Here is a 21,619-nt window from a genome sequence, read left to right on the forward strand (position 1 = left end):
CCTTTTTTACAGGAAGAGGAAAAAAGGATGCCAATGACAGGGGGTGCTGGGGAAGAACAGGACTGTCCTGCTGTTACACTTGCTGTCATCATAGCAGAGGTAAATGGATACCCACATTTTACTTGCTAGGTTATTGCATGAACATTATTCATAAAATGTTTTCTGTCCCTGCTTAACCAGTTCCCTACTGAGCCATAGTAATAGGACGGTGGCAGGAACTGTCTCTCGCTACGTCCTTTGCTTCGCGCCCGCGGCATTGCTCGGGACCGGCCGCGATGTCCACCGGGCACTCGTGTAAACACACAGATATACCTCCTGTCAGAGGTGAGGAGACTGATGTGTGTTTTCAGTACAGAGGAACACGGATCGGTCTCCTCCCCTTGTGAGTCCCCTACAGTAAGAATCACTCCCAGGGAACATATTAACCCCTTCAGTGCCCCCTAGTGTTAACCCCTTCCCTGCCAGTTACATTTACACATTAATCAGTGCAGTTTTATAGCACTAATCGCTGTATAAATGTGAATGGTCCCAAAAGTGTCCGATCTGTCCGTCGCGATGTCACGGTCACAATAAATATCGCAGATCGCCACCATTACTAGTAAAAAAAATTAAATGCAATACAACTATCCCCTATTTTGTAGATGCTATAACTTTTGCGCAAACCAATCAATATACGCTTATTGCAATTTTTTTTTTTTTTTTACTAAAAATATGTAGAAGAATACATATCGGCATAAACTGAGGGGAAAAAGTTTTTTCCCCCAAAAAAAGTGATATTTATTAAATCAAAAAGTAAAAAATATTGTGTGTTTGCGTGACCGCGCAATTGTTGTTCAAAGTGCGACAGCGCTGAAAACGAAAAATTGGTCTGGGCAGGAAGGGGGTGAAAATGCCCAGTATTGAAGTGGTTAAAGGGGTTGTAAACCCTTGTGGTTTTTCTCCTCGATGCATTCTATGCATTGAGGTGAAAAACCTCTTGTAGTGTACCAGCCCCTCTTTTTTACTTACCTGAGCCCAATGGGTCCTGCAGTGGGGATGAACACACCTGCTCCAGCTGGTGGCTCGGGTCCTGATTGGATAGATTGATAGCAGTGCAGCTATTGGCCCCCGCTGCTGTTAATCAATTCCAATAGTGAGGGGGCCAGGGGGTGGATCCGAGTCCTGCTGTCTGTCTCAATGGATGCAGCAGCAGGACACAGGAGCGCTCCCTCATGGGTGCCCCGAGGGAGAGCGCTTTTCTGACAGGGCACTCGGGGGGGGGGGGGGGGATACCAGGAACACCGCTGAGGGATTCTAGAGGAAGAGGATCGGGGCCACTCTGTGCAAAACCAACTGCACAGAAGGGGGTAAGTATGACATGGTTTGTGTTTGTGTTTAAAAAAAAAAAAAAAACAATCATTTACATATAATAATTAAAGACAAACATCTGTGCCAAATAGCAGCAGAAGAGATTTTATTTATTACAGGTACTTTTTTTATAGCGGCATCAATTTACGCAGCGCTTTACATATAATATACATTCACATCAGTCTCTAACCCTCAGGGAGCGTACAATCGAAGGTCCTTAAAGCGGTAGTTCACCCCCCCCCGACACGATTTTACCATCGAGACAGGCATTGTAGCGCGAGCTACAGTATGCCTGTCCCGATTTTTTTAACCCCGGACTCACCTTGTAATCGGAGATCGTATTTTTCGGCTCCCGCGGGGAATGGGCGTGCCTATGGAGAGGGAGGATGATTGACGGCCGGCCCTGGCACGTCACTCTCCCCGAAGACAGCCGGAGTAGGTCTCGGCTCTTCACGGCGCCTGCGCACAGGCTATGCGCACGCGTCGTGAAGACCAAGCCTATTTCGGCTATTTCCGGAGAAGCGTGACGCGCCAGAGCCGGCCGTCAATCATCCTCCGTCTCCATAGGCACGCCCATTCCCCGGTATCTTCGATCTACGCGTACAAGGTGAGTACGGGGGTAAAAAATTCGGGACAGGCATACTGTAGCTCGCGCTACAATGCCTGATTTTATGGTAAAAGAAAAAAATTTTTTTTTTTTTTTCGTCGATAGGGTGAACCACCGCTTTAACTCGCATTTATACATACTAGGGCCAATTTATACAGCAGACAATTAACGTAACAGCATGTCTTTTGGAGTATGGGAGGAAACTGGAGGACCCAAAGGAAACCCATGCAAGCACAGGGAGGACATCCAAACTCCAGGCAGGTGGTGTCGTAGTGTCGTGGTTGGGATTCGAACCAACAATCTTTATGCTGCTGGGTGGAAGTGATAACCACTTAGCCACTGTGATAGATGTAGAAAGCACAGAGCTGCATGGATGACCCTTTAATATGCAGTCAAACAGCTAAATATGCAGTTGGAATATTTGTATGAGAACTATCTTACCTACCTATGGATTTGTCATCATTTTCTTCCAGGCTTATTTTTAAGACACTCCTCTGAGACATTATAGCCCTGCACCTCCACTATTGAGCAGTAAACCCCCATCCAGAGTACACCCACTCTGCTGAACGGACATTGAATCAGCTATGTTCATACTGCTCTCTCCTAGAGTCATTAAAGAGGCAGTAAACCCTGGTGGCAGGGCATAATGTGCCCGCACCCGAACCCCCCCCCCCCCTGCTGCAGGCCGCACCCATCTTCACCTGTTTTCCTTCCGGGGTCGCGGACTCTGGCTCTATGACTGGCCAGAGCCATGTGACGTCACTCACATGCATGCGCGTTGAAGCCGCTGGTCATGGAACACTCATCTGAAGAAACGTCACACGGGCAGCAGTTCCTTCAGGGCACATACGCCAATGACCTCACATCATCGGCACAGGAAATATCTCCTGAACCGCGCACGTTTTAGGAGATCTTTGCAGTACCTATAGGTAAGCCTTATTCTAAGCTTATCTATAGCTACAACTTCCCCATGGAGGTTTACAACCTCTTTAAGCTCCCATTGTACAGCATGATAAAGTCTAATTTACTGCTGGTGCTGGCCCTCACTCTCTGATTTTTAAGTTCAGCCATGCAGGGAAATATAGGAGGCTGACTAAAGCTGGCCATACACCATCAAATTTTCTTATTCAACTTCCTTTAGATTTACCTTTGTAACTGTGTAGTAGAGGGGCCTGCCTGATTGCATACAAATTGAAAGAGGTAGATTCACGTACGGCGGCGCTTCTTTAGGTCGGCGTAGTGCATCCCATTTGCACTACGCCGACGTAAGATAGTGAGGCAAGTACTGTATTCACAAAGCACCTGCCTCCTAAGTTACGTTGGCGTAGCGCAAATGGCCCGGCGTAACCCCGCCTAATTCAAAATAGGCAGGTAGGGGGCATGTTGTATGGTAATGAATTCACGATTCATTACCATACATGTAAATGAAGCGCCGATCGTACGGAGCATGCGCGCACATGCTCAGTATCACGTCGCAAATACTCCTTGCTTTCGTTGTGCACGTAACCTACGCCCAACCCATTCTGAATCGGCTTACGCAAACAACGTAAACGACGTGAAATTCCACGGCTGTCCCGACGTCCATACTTAACATTGGCTGCGCCATCTTTTTGGTGGTTTATCCTTATGCCTGAAAACGCCTTACGTAAACGGCGTATCTTGCATGCGATGGGCGTGCGTACGTTCGTGAATAGGCGTATCTTGATCATTTGCATATTCTCGTCGTAAATCGACGTACACGCCCCTAGCGGCCAGCGTAAATATGCAGCTAAGATATGACGGCGTAGGAGACTTGCGCCGGTCGTATCTTAGCAACAGATAAGCGTATCTCAGATTGAGAATACGCTTATAGATACAACGGCGCCACATTCGGACTTACAACGGCGTATCTACTGATACGTCGTCGTAAGTCTTTGTGAATCTAGCCCATAGTGTTTAGATTTGACCTTCTATTATATGGTTTTGGTAAATCTAAAGGAAATCTATAGAAGAAAATTGTATGATGTATGGCCAGCCTTAAAGACAAATCCATGTACTAGGTGTTTTATAGTATCATGGTAGATATCTGTTTTGCATGGTGGAAACTCTTTGTACGAACACTTCATTTAATAGTGTCACCTAGCTCTCTACTGAATGCATTATTTGATTTTAGGTTTTTAGGTACAGTACATATTTATGTAACTTCGGCTGAATTCTTGAAAATGTTATGACTTTCCCCTCACAATACAGCCAACAAGCTTTCCTATTTACCTGCAATAACTGGTATCATCATTCTGATTTTAAAGGCTGGAGCAGATAAAATGCTTCCATTGGATCAACTGAGCCAGAAACTGCTGGAGCACACAGGATCCTCTTGGAATAAGGTCTATAGGAAGAAACATGGAGCTCTCCGTAAGGTAAGGGACAACTGTAAATAAGTGTAAATTGTGGCAAACGCAGCTTTCCAGTCCCTTCATTGACAAATGAAACTAAGGCGGGCCCTAAATCATATGGGTTTTCTTTACTGCAACCACAGGCTGCAGAAAATAAAATCATGTGATTCCTCCATCAACACAGTCAGATGTGGGGAATCCCTCCCGCGGAGCTATTGTGTTCTACTGGTGGGGGAGCAGGGAGCTGTTCCTGTCGGGACAACACAATGATTGTTGCTAGTGGCTATAGTCGCTGACAACAATCGCATTTAAAACTCCGACATGCAGGTTGTACCTAAGTCTATCGATGGATTGTACAACTGTGCAAGACTAAAGGTAAGGCTGCAGTTCAGCTTTAACTCTCCTCCACTCTGTCCAAAAACACTAGCATTGTCAGAATTGCATCTTTTTTTCAGTGTCAGGAAAAGTCGATTTTAATGGTATGCATTGGAAATATCAAGCTTCATATATGTATTGCTACTGCAACTAAAATATGCAATTCAGAAGTCTTTTTTATTCATTTTTTTTATGTTTTATATTTTTATTACAGTTTCTGCAGAATCATCCCTCTGTCTTTCAGTTGAGCTCTGATGGATCTTTGGTGGGGTTAGCTCATACAGAAAATGCCAATGATCCTCAGTGCTGTAAGCCAAGCAGTTCAGGAAAAATCCAAGCCCCACAGAGAGGTGCTAGTCACTGGTTCGATTTCAATGACTCAACCGTTAAATGTATCCAGGAACGGGAAATTGAGACACAGTTCCAGGGAAAAGAGAGTGCATATATGCTTTTCTACCGCAAAAGCCAATTAAAGAGACCTAAAGAAGGTAAGTCTGTAATGGGTAGTTACAAATGAACCTTTCCTTTTTATTTAAAGTGGTTATAAAGCCTTACATATGCCCAGTGAACTGACTAGCCTCAGGTGATGCATAGAGATAAAACAAATACTTTGACATACGTTGTACCTGTTTATCTGAGGTCTTCTCTTCTCTACAGTCATGGTAGCTAATGAAGTACCAACATCCCTGAATTATATGCATATAAAAAAAAGAAAAAATCAAAATGGGATTTTAAAGTGGTTGTAAACCTAGTTACACCAGTTTTATCTACAGGTATGCCTTTAAGGCTTACCTGTAGGTACTGGAAATATCCCCTAAACCTGCAAAGTTTATGAGATATTTACCATATATGCTTGCGCCGACATCATCGACCCATGCGCACTTTAGAAAGGACATGGCCCTTTCCCTTTCTAAAGGGCCCATGCCATGACTGGCAGCTCCAGCACGCATGTGACGTCACGTGACTCTGGCCAGTTACAGAGCCAGGGTCTGCAGCCCCGGAAGGGAGAGGGTTGAAGATGAATGTGGCCACCAGCGGGGACATTGTGGACTTCATTTGCAGGTAAGTGCAACATAATGGGCTAGTATGGGATGCATACTAGCTCATTATGCTTTTACTTTGCAGGAGGAAAAAAAGAGTAAGTAAAACCCATAAGGGTTTACTTCCTCTTTAATGGCACTGGGTCATTATAAAGTCAAGTGAATTAACAGTATTTCTAGGTAGTATGAAAGTTGACAAATCTTTATTAATACAAATTGTGTAAAACATTACAATACATCTAAAAAATTATGGGAAACAGGTTCTTGATACTGTACTTAAGATGGAATCAATAGAGAACAAAGGATGGGAATTACTTAACCCCAACGCATTTCAAATTATATTTTCTTCAGGGGAGCATGCACATTCTAGAACGGAAATGCATTTCTTGTTATGCTATGAGTACATCTTCAATGAACCAAAATTTAAATTTAAATATTCGTTGCGGTCTGTTGTCACAAGAGGACAATTGCATCTAGACCAGTGCCTGAACAGTGTGTCAAAAAGTTTTTTCCCGGTCATTCACCACAGACAAGTCATTCACAATACAAGTACTGTATTTTGAAAAATCCTAACTTGGTTTGCAAGTGTTGTCTCGCAAAACAAGCAGGATTCAGGCCAAAGCGGTGTGCGGTACCGCATTTGGCCTAGGTGGGGGGAAGCCAGAGCCAAGCAGAGCCGTTTGGAAATGCTCAGAAAGACTCGGAAATATTTCGTTCCGCGCTGTCCTTGGGCCTTTTTGGCTGTTTCTGAGGCTCTCCGGCGCCCCCCCACCTTTGGCCACATGCGATTATTGCATGCCATTGAAGTCAATGCAGAACAAATTATTTTCATTTCCATTGACTTCAATGGGGAAACTCGCTTTGATATGCGAGTACTTTGGATTACGAGCATTCTCCTGGAACAGATTATGCTTGTAATCCGAGGTTCCACTGTATATGTGAATATCATTCATGGCAATCCATTCAATATCCGTTTTGGTCGATATAAAAGGATAGGAAGGTCACTAGAAAGGGGAAGGGAGTCTATCCCACAGACTGCATTAAGCGGTGGTGTTTGAATCGAGCTGTGTGGATGATCATCAAGTCAGAGGACAAAAAAAATGCAGTCAGATATGCAGGTGATGTGTGACTCTGTCATGAGAAGAGTATGTGGACTGTTATTGCAGGCCTCCTTCTGCAAATGGTAGGTGCTTGACTGTCTGACTTAAAGTGGAGTTCCACCGAAGAGTGGAACTTCTGCTTCCTCCCCCCCCCCCCCCTCCGGTGCAACATTTGGCACCTTTCAGGGTGAAAGGGGGTACATCGCACTGCGCCATCCCTCGACAGTTAGGCCCCTCTCCTCCACTGATGAGCCAATTATAAAGTGCAGCATGCTTCGTGCATGCGCAGCAGGGAGCCCGCTGTGAGGCCGAAAGGCTTCACTGCTGTTTTCCCTTACTAGAAATGGCGGCAGCAGCACCCGAGCCATTTTGAAGACCGGCTGGGGTGCCCATATTGTTGGGCTCCCTGGTCAAGTAAGTGTACATAAATTATAAGTCAGCAGCTACAGTATTTGCAGTTTATTTTAATTTTTTTCCCCAGGCTGGAACGCCTCTTTAAATATGTTGCAGTCACAGTTCTGGAACAAGCATGTTGTATGTGAATGTCAAAGTTGTTAGAACTAGCCATGGCAACCTTCATTAATCTCTCATGTCAGTGTCCCTTTTAAAAGCAATGAATATCCTGCAATAAAAGTGAGGCTGTCCCATAGCCGAAACAGGAAGTGAGAGGAAATCCTTCCAAAGTGAGGCAATCACCAGTTGTTACCAGAGTCACCAGCACTTGTGTCCCCATTATGAAGATTTCCTTGCTATTCCTATAGTGGTGACGACTCCAAAATGTGTTATTTTCGTTAATTTTTATTCTCGATGATAAAAAAACAGATGGAGAGGATGAATCACCCTAATAGGGACACAAACACCAATGAAAACCTGACAGGTGTTCCAATCCTTCTCCATACCAGTGTAACAGAATCTCTTTGTAATAATATTTTTTTGACAGCTAAAGGCAATGCACAGTTTGGAATCCCTGACTACATGATACACCAGATGAACCAAATAAATGAGGAACTTAAGCAGAAAAGGTAAGGTTGCTTCTTGCTTGCATATAACCTTTAAATACATTTCCATTTTCAAATTCCATGCATCAGAGCTGGTGTTTCTTGAATATATTCTGACTATGCCACCCTCATTTGAGTAGCACCCCACACTATATGCAGACTTATGGAAAGCTCATAATTTTGGGGATGGCCGTCATACTTTAGCCCAAAGAGATAGAATGTGTACCATTATTGGCTTCTGGGACTGAGCAGCACTATTTGGTCATGATCAAGTCGAGCAGCATATGTCTTGGGCCACTTTTACACAGGCGTTTCCGTTTCACAAACATCGCTCGCAGTGGGGGATCGCACCCCTGATCGGATGACGGGCCCCTGTCCGCTCACTGCATAGGGCAGAGACAGACCCAGTCCTACTCTTCTCTAGGGGGAAATCGGGTGAAAACCTCCATTTTCATCCGATTCGCCAGACCGATGGAAAATAGGACCACCATCCGTCTGGATTTTGCAGCCAGAATCAAATTGAATAGCGGCGGATGTCAGCGGACATGGGGGTGAATGGAGGGTCTGACCGGGTCTGCCTGAAAAACTGACAGGCGGACCTGATCGGACAGACTGTGTGAAAGGGGCCTAAGAGTCCCTGTTTCTGTTCTATGACACACTACTTGATGTTTTGCAAAGAAGGGGTACAAAGGAACAGAAACCTGTTCTGAGATAAATAGATGATTTATCCTGAAAATGCCAGACACTTTACTGGCCTGCAACAATTATGCAGACTGACTTTGGTTGCTGCATGCTTATTCTGGGTTAGTAACTCAGAAAACAGTAAATCCAGAGTCAGCCAGGCAACTAACATTTTCAGGAGGACTTCACCAGTGACGGCTTTCATATTTATCTTCATATATGCCTATTGGCATAAATGTTATAGTTGCATAATCCACACAGATGTGTGAACCGGCTCCATAGAGAGCCAGTCGCAATTTCCTGCTATGCAAATTAGATGTGGGAAAACCGTGTGAACCCAGCCTGAAACCAGTATTCCTTACCCTTCTTTGCCTGTGGCCCCCTTCCAAGCTTGGTTTTTGTACTGCTATATTGACATTGGCGCTATTAATCATAAATGGAGCAGCAAGACAATTATTACAGTGTAATAGACAAAACGGAAAGGAAAGGTGTTTGGTATGAATTCCCAAATTAAAGCCATTCATAATATTTTGTATGATACCCAATAATGAGTTATTCCACCTCTGATTATGTTAGATGAAATGCAACAATGTGCCTAATGCGAAAAACAAAAGATTAAGAGAAAAATAGCTGTGCAGCATTTATAGTTAATACCAGGGGCAGACTGACCATTCGGGCACTGCCTGAGTGCCCACAGCCACTAGTGGGCCCCATCAGGGTTGCCAGCCTCAGTAAAACCAGGGGCAGATTGTATAAATCTGTATTTTTACATCTGTCCCTGAAATGTCTGACACCGACATCATTTTGATGTAAAATTTTGGAGGCTATAGCTGCTCCGCCCCTCCACTACCTCCCTTTACAGCTTCTTTGACTACAGAGCAGAATATACCGACAGCTGGAGGAGAGGAGAGGGAGGCGGGGAGTTAAATGTAGTTTTATCAGTGCTTTCTCTGGTGAGCAGGAGGGGAAGGCTGTGTTTTTCTCTAGCAGAGCTCCTGTCTCTGAGGCTGATCGTTTTTCTGTGTGTGAGAAGTGCAATGCTCCTGGAGAAAGGATGTTCTGAACTTCTCCCCCAATCTCTGCTACACCTCCCTACTGATTACCTTCCCACCAGTACACAGGCACAGCCTCCTCCTCTCCTGTATTACCACCGACTGTGTCTATGAGCTGCTGGGGCACTACAGGTACCAGCATGCCATGAGATGAGGTCAGCAGCAGTGTGTTTAATTAGGCCTAAAAGTGCTGGTGTGTGTGTGTGTATACTGTGCGTGTGTGTATATTCTGTATCTGTATACCATACGTGTGTGTATACTGTGCGTGTGTATACTGTGTCTGTATTCTGTATACTGTGCGTGTGTCTTGATGTGAATAAAGTGAATCTCTCGCGCTACTATGAGTATGTGGATAAATGTGTAAAGATACAATAATAACAAAAGCTGCTAAATCTAATAACGTTCACCGAACATAAAAATGGATATAGATAAATAAATGATTAGCGCTAAAGTCAATACATACATACAAATAGTGCTAGCACCGTGTGATATTGTGCTAATAAATTTCACAGGCAATATAATACAAACATGTAAAATAAAATATATGTAGATAAATATTTAATAATATGAATATAAATAGATGTAAATATCAAATATAAATATAAAGTGCTCCTGTGCCAAACCGTGACTTTAAACTAACAAATATGAACTTTTGCTAGAAACAGGAAACGTGAACTGTTGCTAAATGCAGCGACTCTATTAGTAAGTGCAACACGTGCCTCCTTAACCATCAATGTCCGTGATGAAAAAATGGTTCAATAATGCAAAAAAGGTTAAAGATAATCCAATATAAAGTTATTCCCATGGATGAGAGAGTAAATCCTCCTGACAGTCCAAATTTCCAGTCCGCCCCTGGTTTACTTGTAATATTGAACCATATTGGTGATCCTCCACCTGTCTCCCAAAACTCTCACCTCACGGATCTGTGTATTAGGCACTTAAGGATGGTATCAGCCTCCTTACATCTATGGATTATCCAAACGTGTGGTGTACTGATCTCCACGATCCGGTGTCCTGAGATTGATAGCTGAAATATGGGAAGGGGGGCGGTGGGGGATCGCTCCCACCCAAGCCCAAAAGGAGAAGAGGAGACTACTATAGTGTAGTAATTTCGGTATACTTTTAATATGTAACATAAAATTGGACTCTTACAATTAAAATCAATAGAGTAAGTGGGGTATGTTTAGCAGTGTAATCGCACTGTCTTACTGTGCCCTCCGCTGCTCCCGGTCTGCGCTGTCGGCCTCAATCTCCCTACGGCGTTACGTCACACTCCACGTGACTTCATCTGTGCGTGTGTCTTATTTGTAATAATAATACAAGGTTCACAAACATGGGTTTTCCCTTAAGTGTCGAGCCAACAAAATTAATGTTGATTATATCTTCCACCCATGCAGGAAGGATTCCGACACAGAAGCCCATCGGATGAACCTGCGTCTTCACCTTTCATCTTGCTATCACTTTGAAAATGGTGCTTTACACCCAATGGTCTCCCAAGGTGACAGCACATTGGAGATAAGTGTAGATCGACGTGGGACTGTGGCAGACCTGATAAAAACAGTTTTTGAGGTGATCTCATTGTTCTACATTACTTTCATGTACCGTGTTTCCTTTTGCTTGTCTTTTGTTGGGACGCTGTGTAAAATCTGCATAAAAGCAACGCAATGATTTGCAAATCTCCTAAACCTATTATTCACAATAGAAAATAGAAAACGTATCAAATGTTTAAACTGAGATAATGTACCATTTTAAGAAAAAAAGTAATGCTTTGGAAAGTCACTGTCTGTGAACACAGTTCGCCGTGCCATCCAAAAATACAAGTTAAAGCAGCACAGTGACTAAGTGGTTGGCACCTCTGCATGGCAGCACCAGGGTAATCTAGATGCCAACCACATCACTACCTGTCTGGAATAGAACCTGAAATAAATAAATATCATGCAAAGAAGCAATATCTGAAAATGATCCAGAAATGCCGCTGTCTTCTCTGTGCCAAAGCTAATTTAAAATGGTCTGTTGCAAAGTGGAAGACTGTTCTGTGGTCAGACGAACCAAAATTTGACATTCTTTTTGGCAACTATGACGATGCGTTCCATTCCTGAGACTAAATAGGCGAGGGACCTTCCTGCTTGTTAACAACACGCAGTTCAAAAGCCAGCATCTCTGATGGTATAGGGGTGCATTGGTGTGTATAGAATGGGCAGCTTGCACATCTTGCACCGTCGATGCTGATTTATCCAGGTTTTAGTGCAGCATATGCTCAGGCAAGAATTGGACAACATTCCTCTCCCAAAACTTCATCAACTGGTCTCCTCAGTTTCCAGTAAACATGGACCTGTCCCAACTTTTTATGGAATTGGGGGTTTTGCTTTTGCCTGTTTTTGTTGCCCTGACTCAAATTGTTTAAGATGTGTTGCTGCCATCAATTTCAAAATTACCTTTTTTAATTTTCTTTTTTTTTTTTTATGGCAAATTTTCTCAGTTTAAACATTTGATACGTTTTTCTTTTTTGAATAAAATATGTGTTATGAGATTTGCAAATCATTGCATTTTGTATTCATGTAAAATTTACACAGCGTCCTGACTTTTTTTTTTTATTGGATTTGTATTTGAAATGTAGGCCTTTCTATTAGGGTTTATTTGGGTGATGCAGCTTTGCTTCCTAAGCAGACAAAGAGAGAAAGGCTTCATGGTGCTTCATGGTGCAGTTCATTTAAAAGATTTATTGCTCAAAATCAGAACATAACACCAGACACTTTGTGTTATGTTCTGATTTTGAGCAATACATCTTTTAGAGAAGAGTAGAATGTAGCTAGACAGGTACAATTTTTTATAGGAAGATTTTTTCATCTCTGCGTATCACCTGAGGCCAGTCACTTCACTGGGTATATGTAAGGGTTTACAAACACTCTAATGCATTCAAGGTAAATAAACCTTCCATGTTCAGCCACCCCAAATACTTACCTCAACCTGATCTTGATCCAATGCTGTGCCCAAGAGCATCTCCCTCTCTGAACATGGAGGCAGGAACCATTGAATCCTGTGAGGAGACAGAGTAGCGCTGGATCGAGATCACATCTTTGCATAAATATACTAGAGAAATATACAGTATATATCTCTTTCATGTAAAAGTTAGAGTTGGAGTTGTTATTGAACATCTTACTTGATTACTGTTGCAGCTTGTGGACAAGGCATTGGAAGGACAAGTGCTGAGCATTGCCAAGCTTCTGCCAGCAGGGTTCCATATCTTTGAGACCTTGTGCGGTAAGTGCTTGAAAGAAATCTTTTTTTTTTTCAATCTGTCATTGCTTGAAAAAAATGTATGGGTTTTTGAGAGAGCCTCAGCAAAATGCATTATTGATCAAAATCTTATCTCCTCTCCTTTTTTCTGTTGTCCTTGCCCAATTTATTTTGCAAAGCTGATCATAATTTACTGATCGGTTTAGGTCTCTCTTCATCTTAAAACGTGCCTGGAAGCAGGACAAATGGGCATTGTGTGATCTGTGGTTGGGCAGAACCACTAAATAACTTGATTATCAGTCTTTGACAGTGGCCATACGACTCGCTTGCCAAGACTGTTTGAGTGGCAACAGCTGAAGGGAGCTTAGAGTTGTGGGTTGTTAAGTATTTACACAGCTTTGTCTATTGGGTTAGGCTCTAGGGCAACAGAGGAGGAGGCTTTTGAATGGTTAATTGTCTGGGGTTATGTTGGCTTTTGGATACTCTTAAGTTTTTAGTTGAGGAAAACTCTTTTAAAATGGTTTACTTGTTCTATATTTATGTATAGTAATAGTAGACTTCATTGGCACTTATGTTGGCGCGATTTTTTCTTTTTTCTATGTATAGTAATGATGATCTAATATAAACGTTCTTAAAAGTATAGTTGGCATGTTCCCATAGCTACACTCGGTGATCACACTCATTGATATTAAAGGGTCACTAAAGGAATTTTTTTTTTTTAGCTAAATAGCTTCCTTTACCTTGCTGCAGTCCTGGTTTCATGTCCTCATTGTTCGTTTTTGCATTCATGTTGCTGTAAATCCTCTCTGTTCTGGACACTTCCTGGTTGCCTGTTTCCTGATAACCACAGTACTGGGAGATTTCTCACGGTGGTCACTAATCAAGGAGGTGTGAGTAAAACGAAACTGGATTGGTGCTGAGGAGTTTTAGACAAAGTATCACTGCTCTCTATTGGCTGACTGCCCTCTAGTGGCTCTCTGTACATCAGAGAACCAGGAAACAACAGCAAAAACGAAACTACACTGCAGGCACATTATATGATTGTTTTTTTATCTATTTTTAATCATTTTTAAAAGGAATCAGTTAACTATTATGTCTCTATGCCCTGTAAACAGTCATTTCAGCAAAAAAAAAATTTTCCTTTAGTGACCCTTTAAAGAGTGCAGTAGTTGCATTGCCATTATTCAGACTGTAGGTAGTTAGATATTTTATCCTGTATGTCCCATGTGCTCCTCCAGACCATACACTTTCTGCTTCCGAGCTCTGCCCCCAGATTTTTCCTGGCAGCAGCACAAGGTGAGGGGGTGCACTGTGATATAAGGGAGGGTGGAGGGCTCTTGACGTCTGAAGGTGAGGGGGGGTTCTTGACATCTGATTTAAGGGGGGGCACTCTAGACATCTAGTCTTACAGATGCAACCGGCTCTTTGAGGGCAACCCTAATGCTGATGCGGCCCACAATGAAATTGAGTTTGACACCCCTGCTGTAAGACATTCGTCCAAAAATATATTTATCTATTTTTATTTTGCTGTTTTCCTCAGATGTTGAACAGTCTTTGTCAAGAACAGGAATAAAAGATGGATGTGACCTATTTGTGTGGGATGGAAATCAGGTATGAATCTAACCTAAGAAAATCGGTGGAAAATCCGCTTTCACTAATTTTGCTCTTTTGGTAAAGAACACAAAGACTTGATGTTCTCTGGTAATGATTATACCAACAGTATGCCGTTTGTCTTGTTAATATAAGCATAATTAGGACAATACACACACATTTTGTTATTTTTAATCAGGTAAATGGTGTGAGAAGAATATGACTGTCCTCAATTCTTTTCGGAGATACTCAGGCTTGTTGCTAAGGAACTCACAACTAGCAAATAAAAAAAATGCTGCTTTTTAAGGGACCCCTTCGCTTTTAGTGAAGTTGTCCCTTTCAAAGGCTCCCTCACACCCTCCAAAGGTGAAGGCACCCTGTTTCCAAGATCCTTACTGTGTGGCCTGCCCCTATACTGCATTTGATTATGGCTGTTCCGCTCCTACTGCACATGCAGGTCACTTGCTCTGTTGATTTCTATAGCTGGCGCCATACTCCTCCTGATGAATAGGAATCAATTGCCCATTGTTTTTTGCTCCTATGTGCGCAGAGCAATTGGACATACAGTTTCACAAGACTAATGAAAAAAAATGTGAAGCTCCATTTATGTACATTCACTCATGTAATGAAGCTAACCTTTTCAATGCACATCTGAATATTATTGTATCCAAATTGTTAATGTTTTTTTTTTTTTGAGAAATTGCGTAAAATCAGGGGGACACTAGCATCTTTAGAAGCAGGTCAGGAATGGCACCCCCTGTTGGCTAAATGAATATATACAATTAATTCCAGAGGATCGCAATTTCATTCATGACAGTTTGTGACCTGTGATTGGCTACAGCTACTCACATGGTACAGATTGCTGTGATTGGCCCAGGTGATGTGATACCGGTGGGCCAATCACAGGATCACAATAGTAAAAAATAAAAATAAATCGGTCATGAATGGAAGCCATTTGTGACTGTTTTGGTTACAATGTAAGCATGTGGTCGCTATGAGTCACAGGATCGCACCGCTGTGTGCCCTAGGGGGCGTGCCAGTCTGCAATGCAAAAAGCACTAAAACTGCATAGGTGCGAATCCAGCCTAAATGTACTATGGCGGGACGGTAAGTGGTTAATAGTTGTTTTTGGGTCTCGCAAAATTGCATGGCATTGGAAATTACATTGATTTCAATTGTCCCCGTTCACATGAGTGCAACCAGACTCTGGTGAAACCATGGGGAGGGTAAAGGCGCTACTGGTGTGGCACAGTGTGATTTTGTGCCCCATTGACTTTAAAGGAAACGCATCAAAATAACATCTATATGTGTTGTTAATGTCATTCCGGTGCATTTTTTTCCCCCTATTTAGTCTCCTCTTCCAGAAACATGTGCTCTTGTCATGCTCAAAAGATGGGGGGACGAGGCAAGAAAGCCAACATTGATTATGAGGAGTTGATACCCCTGGTGCCTGATCTGCCCACATTTGTATAATGCCGTGGTCCAATGTAGAAGGACCACTGCAAATGGACTTTGCATACATAATTTTTGTCACAGCAGATGGCCAAAACAAAATTCGCAACAGTATGAAAATTGCATAAAAAATGTGCCATGTCACACTATTTCAACTGCACTGAAAATTGTATTGTGCCGCAACTGCCGTAGTGGGATCCTGGGTTGATTTTGTTATCGCAACAGTATAAAGTATGTTTTTTGTCCAGTATTAATATTTTTCATACAAGTTACTATTTTTGTATTTTCTTGTGTAACTGTCATGCAGGTCGGTGGTCTGCCTGTACACAGCGGTCCAGACTGTACACCAGTACTTTTAACCATCATGCGTCCATGTAAAGACCAGAGCAATGGCTCCTCACAAAAGTACTTGGAGAGCCAGAGAGTCTTCCCATCGAATTTAAACTTGAGAGCCGTGCAAAACAAGTTGTCTGGTAGTCCGTCACTGGAGTCACTGTTGTGCTCTCCATCCACAGAAAATAGTGAAGGCTGGAGTGTTTTTGCATTGGATGACTTGGACAAAACCCTTAACATGTTGGGGCTTAAGGACGGAAGTTCTCTGCTGCTGTTAGATTTCCATGATGAAAGGTAAGCATTTGGCTGCCTGTACATAGGACCTAGTAGCACGGTATGAGTAGACTGCTCTTTCTACTAGCAGTATAGACATACATATTGACTTACAACTCAGGATGAGCTCAGGCATGTTCACAACCCACACTAGCAGAGCCCGCCAGGAAGTCGGCACTACACAACGCTAATCGCAGGCAGTGAAACATTTCCTGATCCGCAGCTGCAGAGATCGAGAAATGTCTCACTGCCTGTGATTAGCGCTGTGCAGTGCCGAATTCCTGGCAGGCTTTTCAAGTGCGGGTTGGGAGCATGCCTGAGCTCATCCTTGCTTACAACTATTTTGCTTTTATTATGTGATTTGATGAGCCTTCCTCTGTCTCAGATTAGTACATTTTGTATTGTCATCCATAAACCTCCAACCCAATTTTAGTGTAATAGAGTAGCATTGGGGCAGTCTATGTCTCGATTAAAATCCCTTTGTATGCATGACATATCAATCTTTTCTGATGCTAATGTGACTTGTTCTTTTGTAGTTTATTCATATAACAGGCAGTCCTGCATCCTACAGCTTGCTTTTGAAAACAAATTCAGATTAAGAAAACTGCAATGACCTTGTATTTGATTTTCAGCGAAATGGTTATTGCTACAGAAAACAATTCAATTGAAGATCTGAACCTTTACTACATTCACATCCAGGATTGGTGTACATCTGCAGAAGAAAAGAAAACCGTTCAAATATCTGTAGATCCTAACTCTGTAAGTAACTAATGATACTATGTACTTGGTAAAACATATCTGCTTTTCTCCAGGATGAACCATCTTCCCAGTCGCATCTTAAGAGCATTATAGGCCCCTGGGCAATACAGTGCACTGGGGCCCTGTCTACACAATCGTGCACGAGAATTTACTGACAAAAATCATGAAATGTACTGGCAGAACCACATTTTTTTACTGGCACTGCAAAAAAAGTACCTAAAATTACAGTTTTACAAATTTCTTCATTGACATGAAGGTCAGGTTACTATAACCCAGCCTTCTCAGAGTTTCCTCTTACATCAGAGTCTGCAGGATTCCCCCTTACAGTGAAAGGGAACTCTTATGTAAAAGGGAACGCTGCAGATCATGTAAGGGGGAACTCTGATGTGGAGGGGGACTCTGCTGACCAGAGACTACCTTAAATCAGAGTTCACTGCTTTCTGTTTACATCAGAGTTCCCACTTGCATCAGGGTCCTTGCACTGTAAAGGGGAATCCTGCAGACTCTGATGTAAAGGGGAACACCAGGAACTCTGATGTGTGGGGCACTCTGGTGACCAGAGACCACCTTCCGTAGAGTAAATACACTAAGGTAAGGGGGGGGTCACTAATATTTTTGTATTCACTCCCCCCTTACATCAGAAACCACCCGCCCCTTAGACTGGCCTGGCGGCGCTATCACTGACCTCCTCTCAGGTGCAACATGCACGGCTCAATCAGATGGCTCCAGCTTGGCTGCTCTGGTTTTATCCTACTGTCTCCTCATGTCTGACTTCTCCCGTGACCGCCATCCTGGAGGCGCTCCCACTCTTGACTCCTCTTCAGACTCTTCCTCAGAGACACGATACAGTTCTGACCCGCTGCTCTCCATAATTTTTTACTGGGGTTGCTGGGCAGCCGATGGGGGGCCCCCCAGACAAGTGGGGCCCCCGGGCAACTTCCCAGTGTGCCCAATGGAAAAGACAGCTCTGCATCTTCCAATATACTAACACATTTAGCCTTTGCTGGAGATTAGAAGATTAGTAGGTGGTTGTACCATTTTAACAAGAAGTCAACTGGGGAAGGTAAATGGCTGAAGGGAGAGGAATGAGAAGTTTAGCCCCGTACACACAGGCTGTATGTTGGGCGGCATCGGCCAGTTCAATATAAACTGACCGGCATTCGTCGGTGTGTACTGCAGCCAGTCCGACAGAAGCCGGCCGATTTTTATATTTTACATGCAAAAAAATGTGACTAAATTATGGTAGGCGTCCGAAGTAAACAAAAGTATAACAATGAATATGTGTGGCCAGATATTGGGGGCATATCAGACATTTTTTTTCGCACTGTATAAATTGTGAGAGGCACAGGTTTGCACCATTAGAGGCTGGCATAATTGATAGACAGGCAAAACATTAAAAGTGGCTACTAATATGCTGGTCATGCTTATGTAAGTTTTCAGTAATTTTAAACTAGCTTGACTGCAAGAAAGGTAAAATGGACAGATGTAAACTACCACCAACAGTTTCTATTGACACCTTAAACCAGTTGTCTCCAAATTGTGGCCCAGGGGACGGATGTGGCCTTTTGTTTATCTGTATCCGGCCCTACTCTTCTCTCTGGTAAAAGGCACTATTCTCCCAACAGTGGGGCATCATTTTCCCACTGACACCAACAATGTTCAATTTATTCCTCCCACTGACACCAAGGATGGGGGCGCTGTTCCTCCCACTGACGCCAAGGATGGGGGGCGCTGTTCCTCCCACTGACGCCAAGGATGGGGGGCGCTGTTCCTCCCACTGACGCCAAGGATGGGGGGGGCGCTGTTCCTCCCACTGACGCCAAGGATGGGGGGGGCGCTGTTCCTCCCACTGACGCCAAGGATGGGGGGGGGCGCTGTTCCTCCCACTGACGCCAAGGATGGGGGGGGGCGCTGTTCCTCCCACTGACGCCAAGGATGGGGGGGGCGCTGTTCCGCCCACTGACGCCAAGGATGGGGGGGGGCGCTGTTCCGCCCACTGACGCCAAGGATGGGGGGGGCGCTGTTCCGCCCACTGACGCCAAGGATGGGGGGGGCGCTGTTCCGCCCACTGACGCCAAGGATGGGGGGGGCGCTGTTCCGCCCACTGACGCCAAGGATGGGGGGGCGCTGTTCCGCCCACTGACGCCAAGGATGGGGGGGGCGCTGTTCCGCCCACTGACGCCAAGGATGGGGGGGCGCTGTTCCGCCCACTGACGCCAAGGATGGGGGGGGCGCTGTTCCGCCCACTGACGGCCTTGTTTCATGCTTTTTGACAGACTGCTGGTGGTAACTTGCCTTGATTCATTCTAAGTAGGATGAAACTACCATAAAAAGTACATGTGTGTGTGTGTGGCCCACATAAATGTTGGGGAATATTTGAGAATGGTTGTCCTTTTTTAAAAGCTTTTTTCTTTTACTATTTTGTGTCTTCAGGCTGTGTTTTGTGTCCACCAGAAAGCTGTTGAATTGTTGGAATTACATGAGCATACTGGTAAGATTTTTTTTCTAGCAATGTCATGTGGTGAATTGTGAGAGAACAATTCCGGGCGAATGCATAAAATATTGTGACAGCACATCTCCTTATTCTCAAAGATGCCGGTTTATGCAGAATGTGCACTGTGCTATGCACTGCTGCCATTCCTTGCTCTCCATATGAGAAATTGCAATGACCCAGCTGGGGAGATTCCTTCATCCACCTCCTTTAGTGTGGATGAGGAATCATTTTTTCTTTTTGCGCATGCAGGTGAAAATAAATAAATAAGTGTATGGCCAGCTTTATGCTGTGCAAGGTGGATTTTATTTAAATCAAGTCGATTTTAAATCGCTAGTAAAATAGCATTATTTAAATCCATATTTTTTAAAGAGCAACTGTCATCTCTGTCACTTTAATGGGACAGCTAGTGATGCGACAATGACACAACAAGGTCAGGGACTTGGCAGCAGGTGGGTGGATGCCCGCTAACATACGCTGCCATGATGGATCTGAAATGACAGGTGCTCTTTAAATGCGAGGAATCATTCTTGCTGGTAGTTACAATCTTTAATATTTGCAAACAAAATGAAGGTTTCCTGTTTAGAATAATAATCTGTCAGGTTGCTAAAACAGCGATTTTAGAACCGATTCAATCATACAGTTTGTAGTGTACATAGATTTACAAAACAATGGGATAAAAGGAATATTCCCGAACTTTGGTTTATCTCATGGCCACAATACAGCAGAGGTGTGTGAATTAGAAGTTATAAGTATATGTTTTCCAAACTTTTTTAAAGTAAAATAATAACTACAGACACAGTACAGTACAGACCAAAAGTTTGGACACACCTTCTCATTCAAAGAGTTTTTTCTTTATTTTCATGACTATGAAAATTGTAGATTCACACTGAAGGCATCAAAACTATGAATTAACACATGTGGAATTATACATAACAAAAAAGTGTGAACAAACTGAAAATATATTTCATATTCTAGGTTCTTCAAAGTAGCCACCTTTTGCAGCAGACACATCTCTAGAACTGGTAAGAGGAGACTGTGTGAATCAGGCCTTCATGGTAGAATATCTGCTAGGAAACCACTGCTAAAGAAAGGCAACAAGCAGAAGAGACGTGTTTGGGCTAAAGAACACAAGGAATGGACATGAGATCAGTGGAAATCTGTGCTTTTGGTTCCAACCCCCGTGTCTTTGTGCGACGCAGAAAAGGTGAACGGATGGACTCTACATGCCTGGTACCCACCGTGAAGCATGGAGGAGGAGGTGTGATGGTGTGGGGGTGCTTTGCTGGTGACACTGTTGGGGATTTATTCAAAATTAAAGGCATACTGAACCAGCATGGCTACCACAGCATCTTGCAGCGGCATGTTATTCCATCCGGTTTGCGTTTAGTTGGACCATCATTTATTTTTCAACAGGAGAATGACCCCATTTGACCAAGAAGGAGAGTGATGGGGTGCTGCGCCAGGTGACTACCTCTTGAAGCTCATCAAGAGAATGCCAAGAGTGTGCCAAGCAGTAATCAAAGCAAAAGGTGGCTACTTTGAAGAACCTAGAATATGAAATATATTTTCAGTTGTTTCACACTTTTTTGTTATGTATAATTCCACATGTGTTAATTCATAGTTTTGATGCCTTCAGTGTGAATCTACAATGTTCATAGTCATGAAAATAAAGAAAACTCTTTGAATGAGAAGGTGTGTCCAAACTTTTGGTCTGTACTGTATGTGTTTCAGATGTGTTCAACTGTTTGACTTGAGTTCAATAAAAACTCTTGCTTGTAATTTTTTCTGGACTGTATGCAGGGAAGTGAGTCTTACATTTCTTCTGTTATATTTTGTCAGGTGATACCTGCCTAAGACCCATCCACAGAAGTGGGCGATTGCTTCCACCAGGTAGGATACTAAGAAACAT

General features: G+C 43.3%; 1 protein-coding gene across 1 annotated transcript in view; it reads left to right on the forward strand.

Annotated features, from left to right (window-relative positions):
- USP40 (ubiquitin specific peptidase 40) overlaps positions 1-21,619 on the forward strand; it is an 81,772-nt gene that overhangs the window by 24,310 nt on the left and 35,843 nt on the right. Inside the window, exons 9-19 of the mRNA XM_040357571.1 lie at positions 13-99; positions 4,240-4,350; positions 4,916-5,189; positions 7,782-7,863; positions 10,970-11,141; positions 12,749-12,833; positions 14,350-14,420; positions 16,159-16,478; positions 17,090-17,216; positions 19,650-19,707; positions 21,550-21,600. Of these exons, the coding sequence (XP_040213505.1) occupies positions 13-99; positions 4,240-4,350; positions 4,916-5,189; positions 7,782-7,863; positions 10,970-11,141; positions 12,749-12,833; positions 14,350-14,420; positions 16,159-16,478; positions 17,090-17,216; positions 19,650-19,707; positions 21,550-21,600 (1,438 nt within the window). The remainder of the gene's footprint in view (positions 1-12; positions 100-4,239; positions 4,351-4,915; positions 5,190-7,781; positions 7,864-10,969; positions 11,142-12,748; positions 12,834-14,349; positions 14,421-16,158; positions 16,479-17,089; positions 17,217-19,649; positions 19,708-21,549; positions 21,601-21,619) is intronic.

Source organism: Rana temporaria, chromosome 6 (assembly GCF_905171775.1).
Source record: "Rana temporaria chromosome 6, aRanTem1.1, whole genome shotgun sequence".
In the NCBI taxonomy this organism is placed as follows: domain Eukaryota; kingdom Metazoa; phylum Chordata; class Amphibia; order Anura; family Ranidae; genus Rana; species Rana temporaria.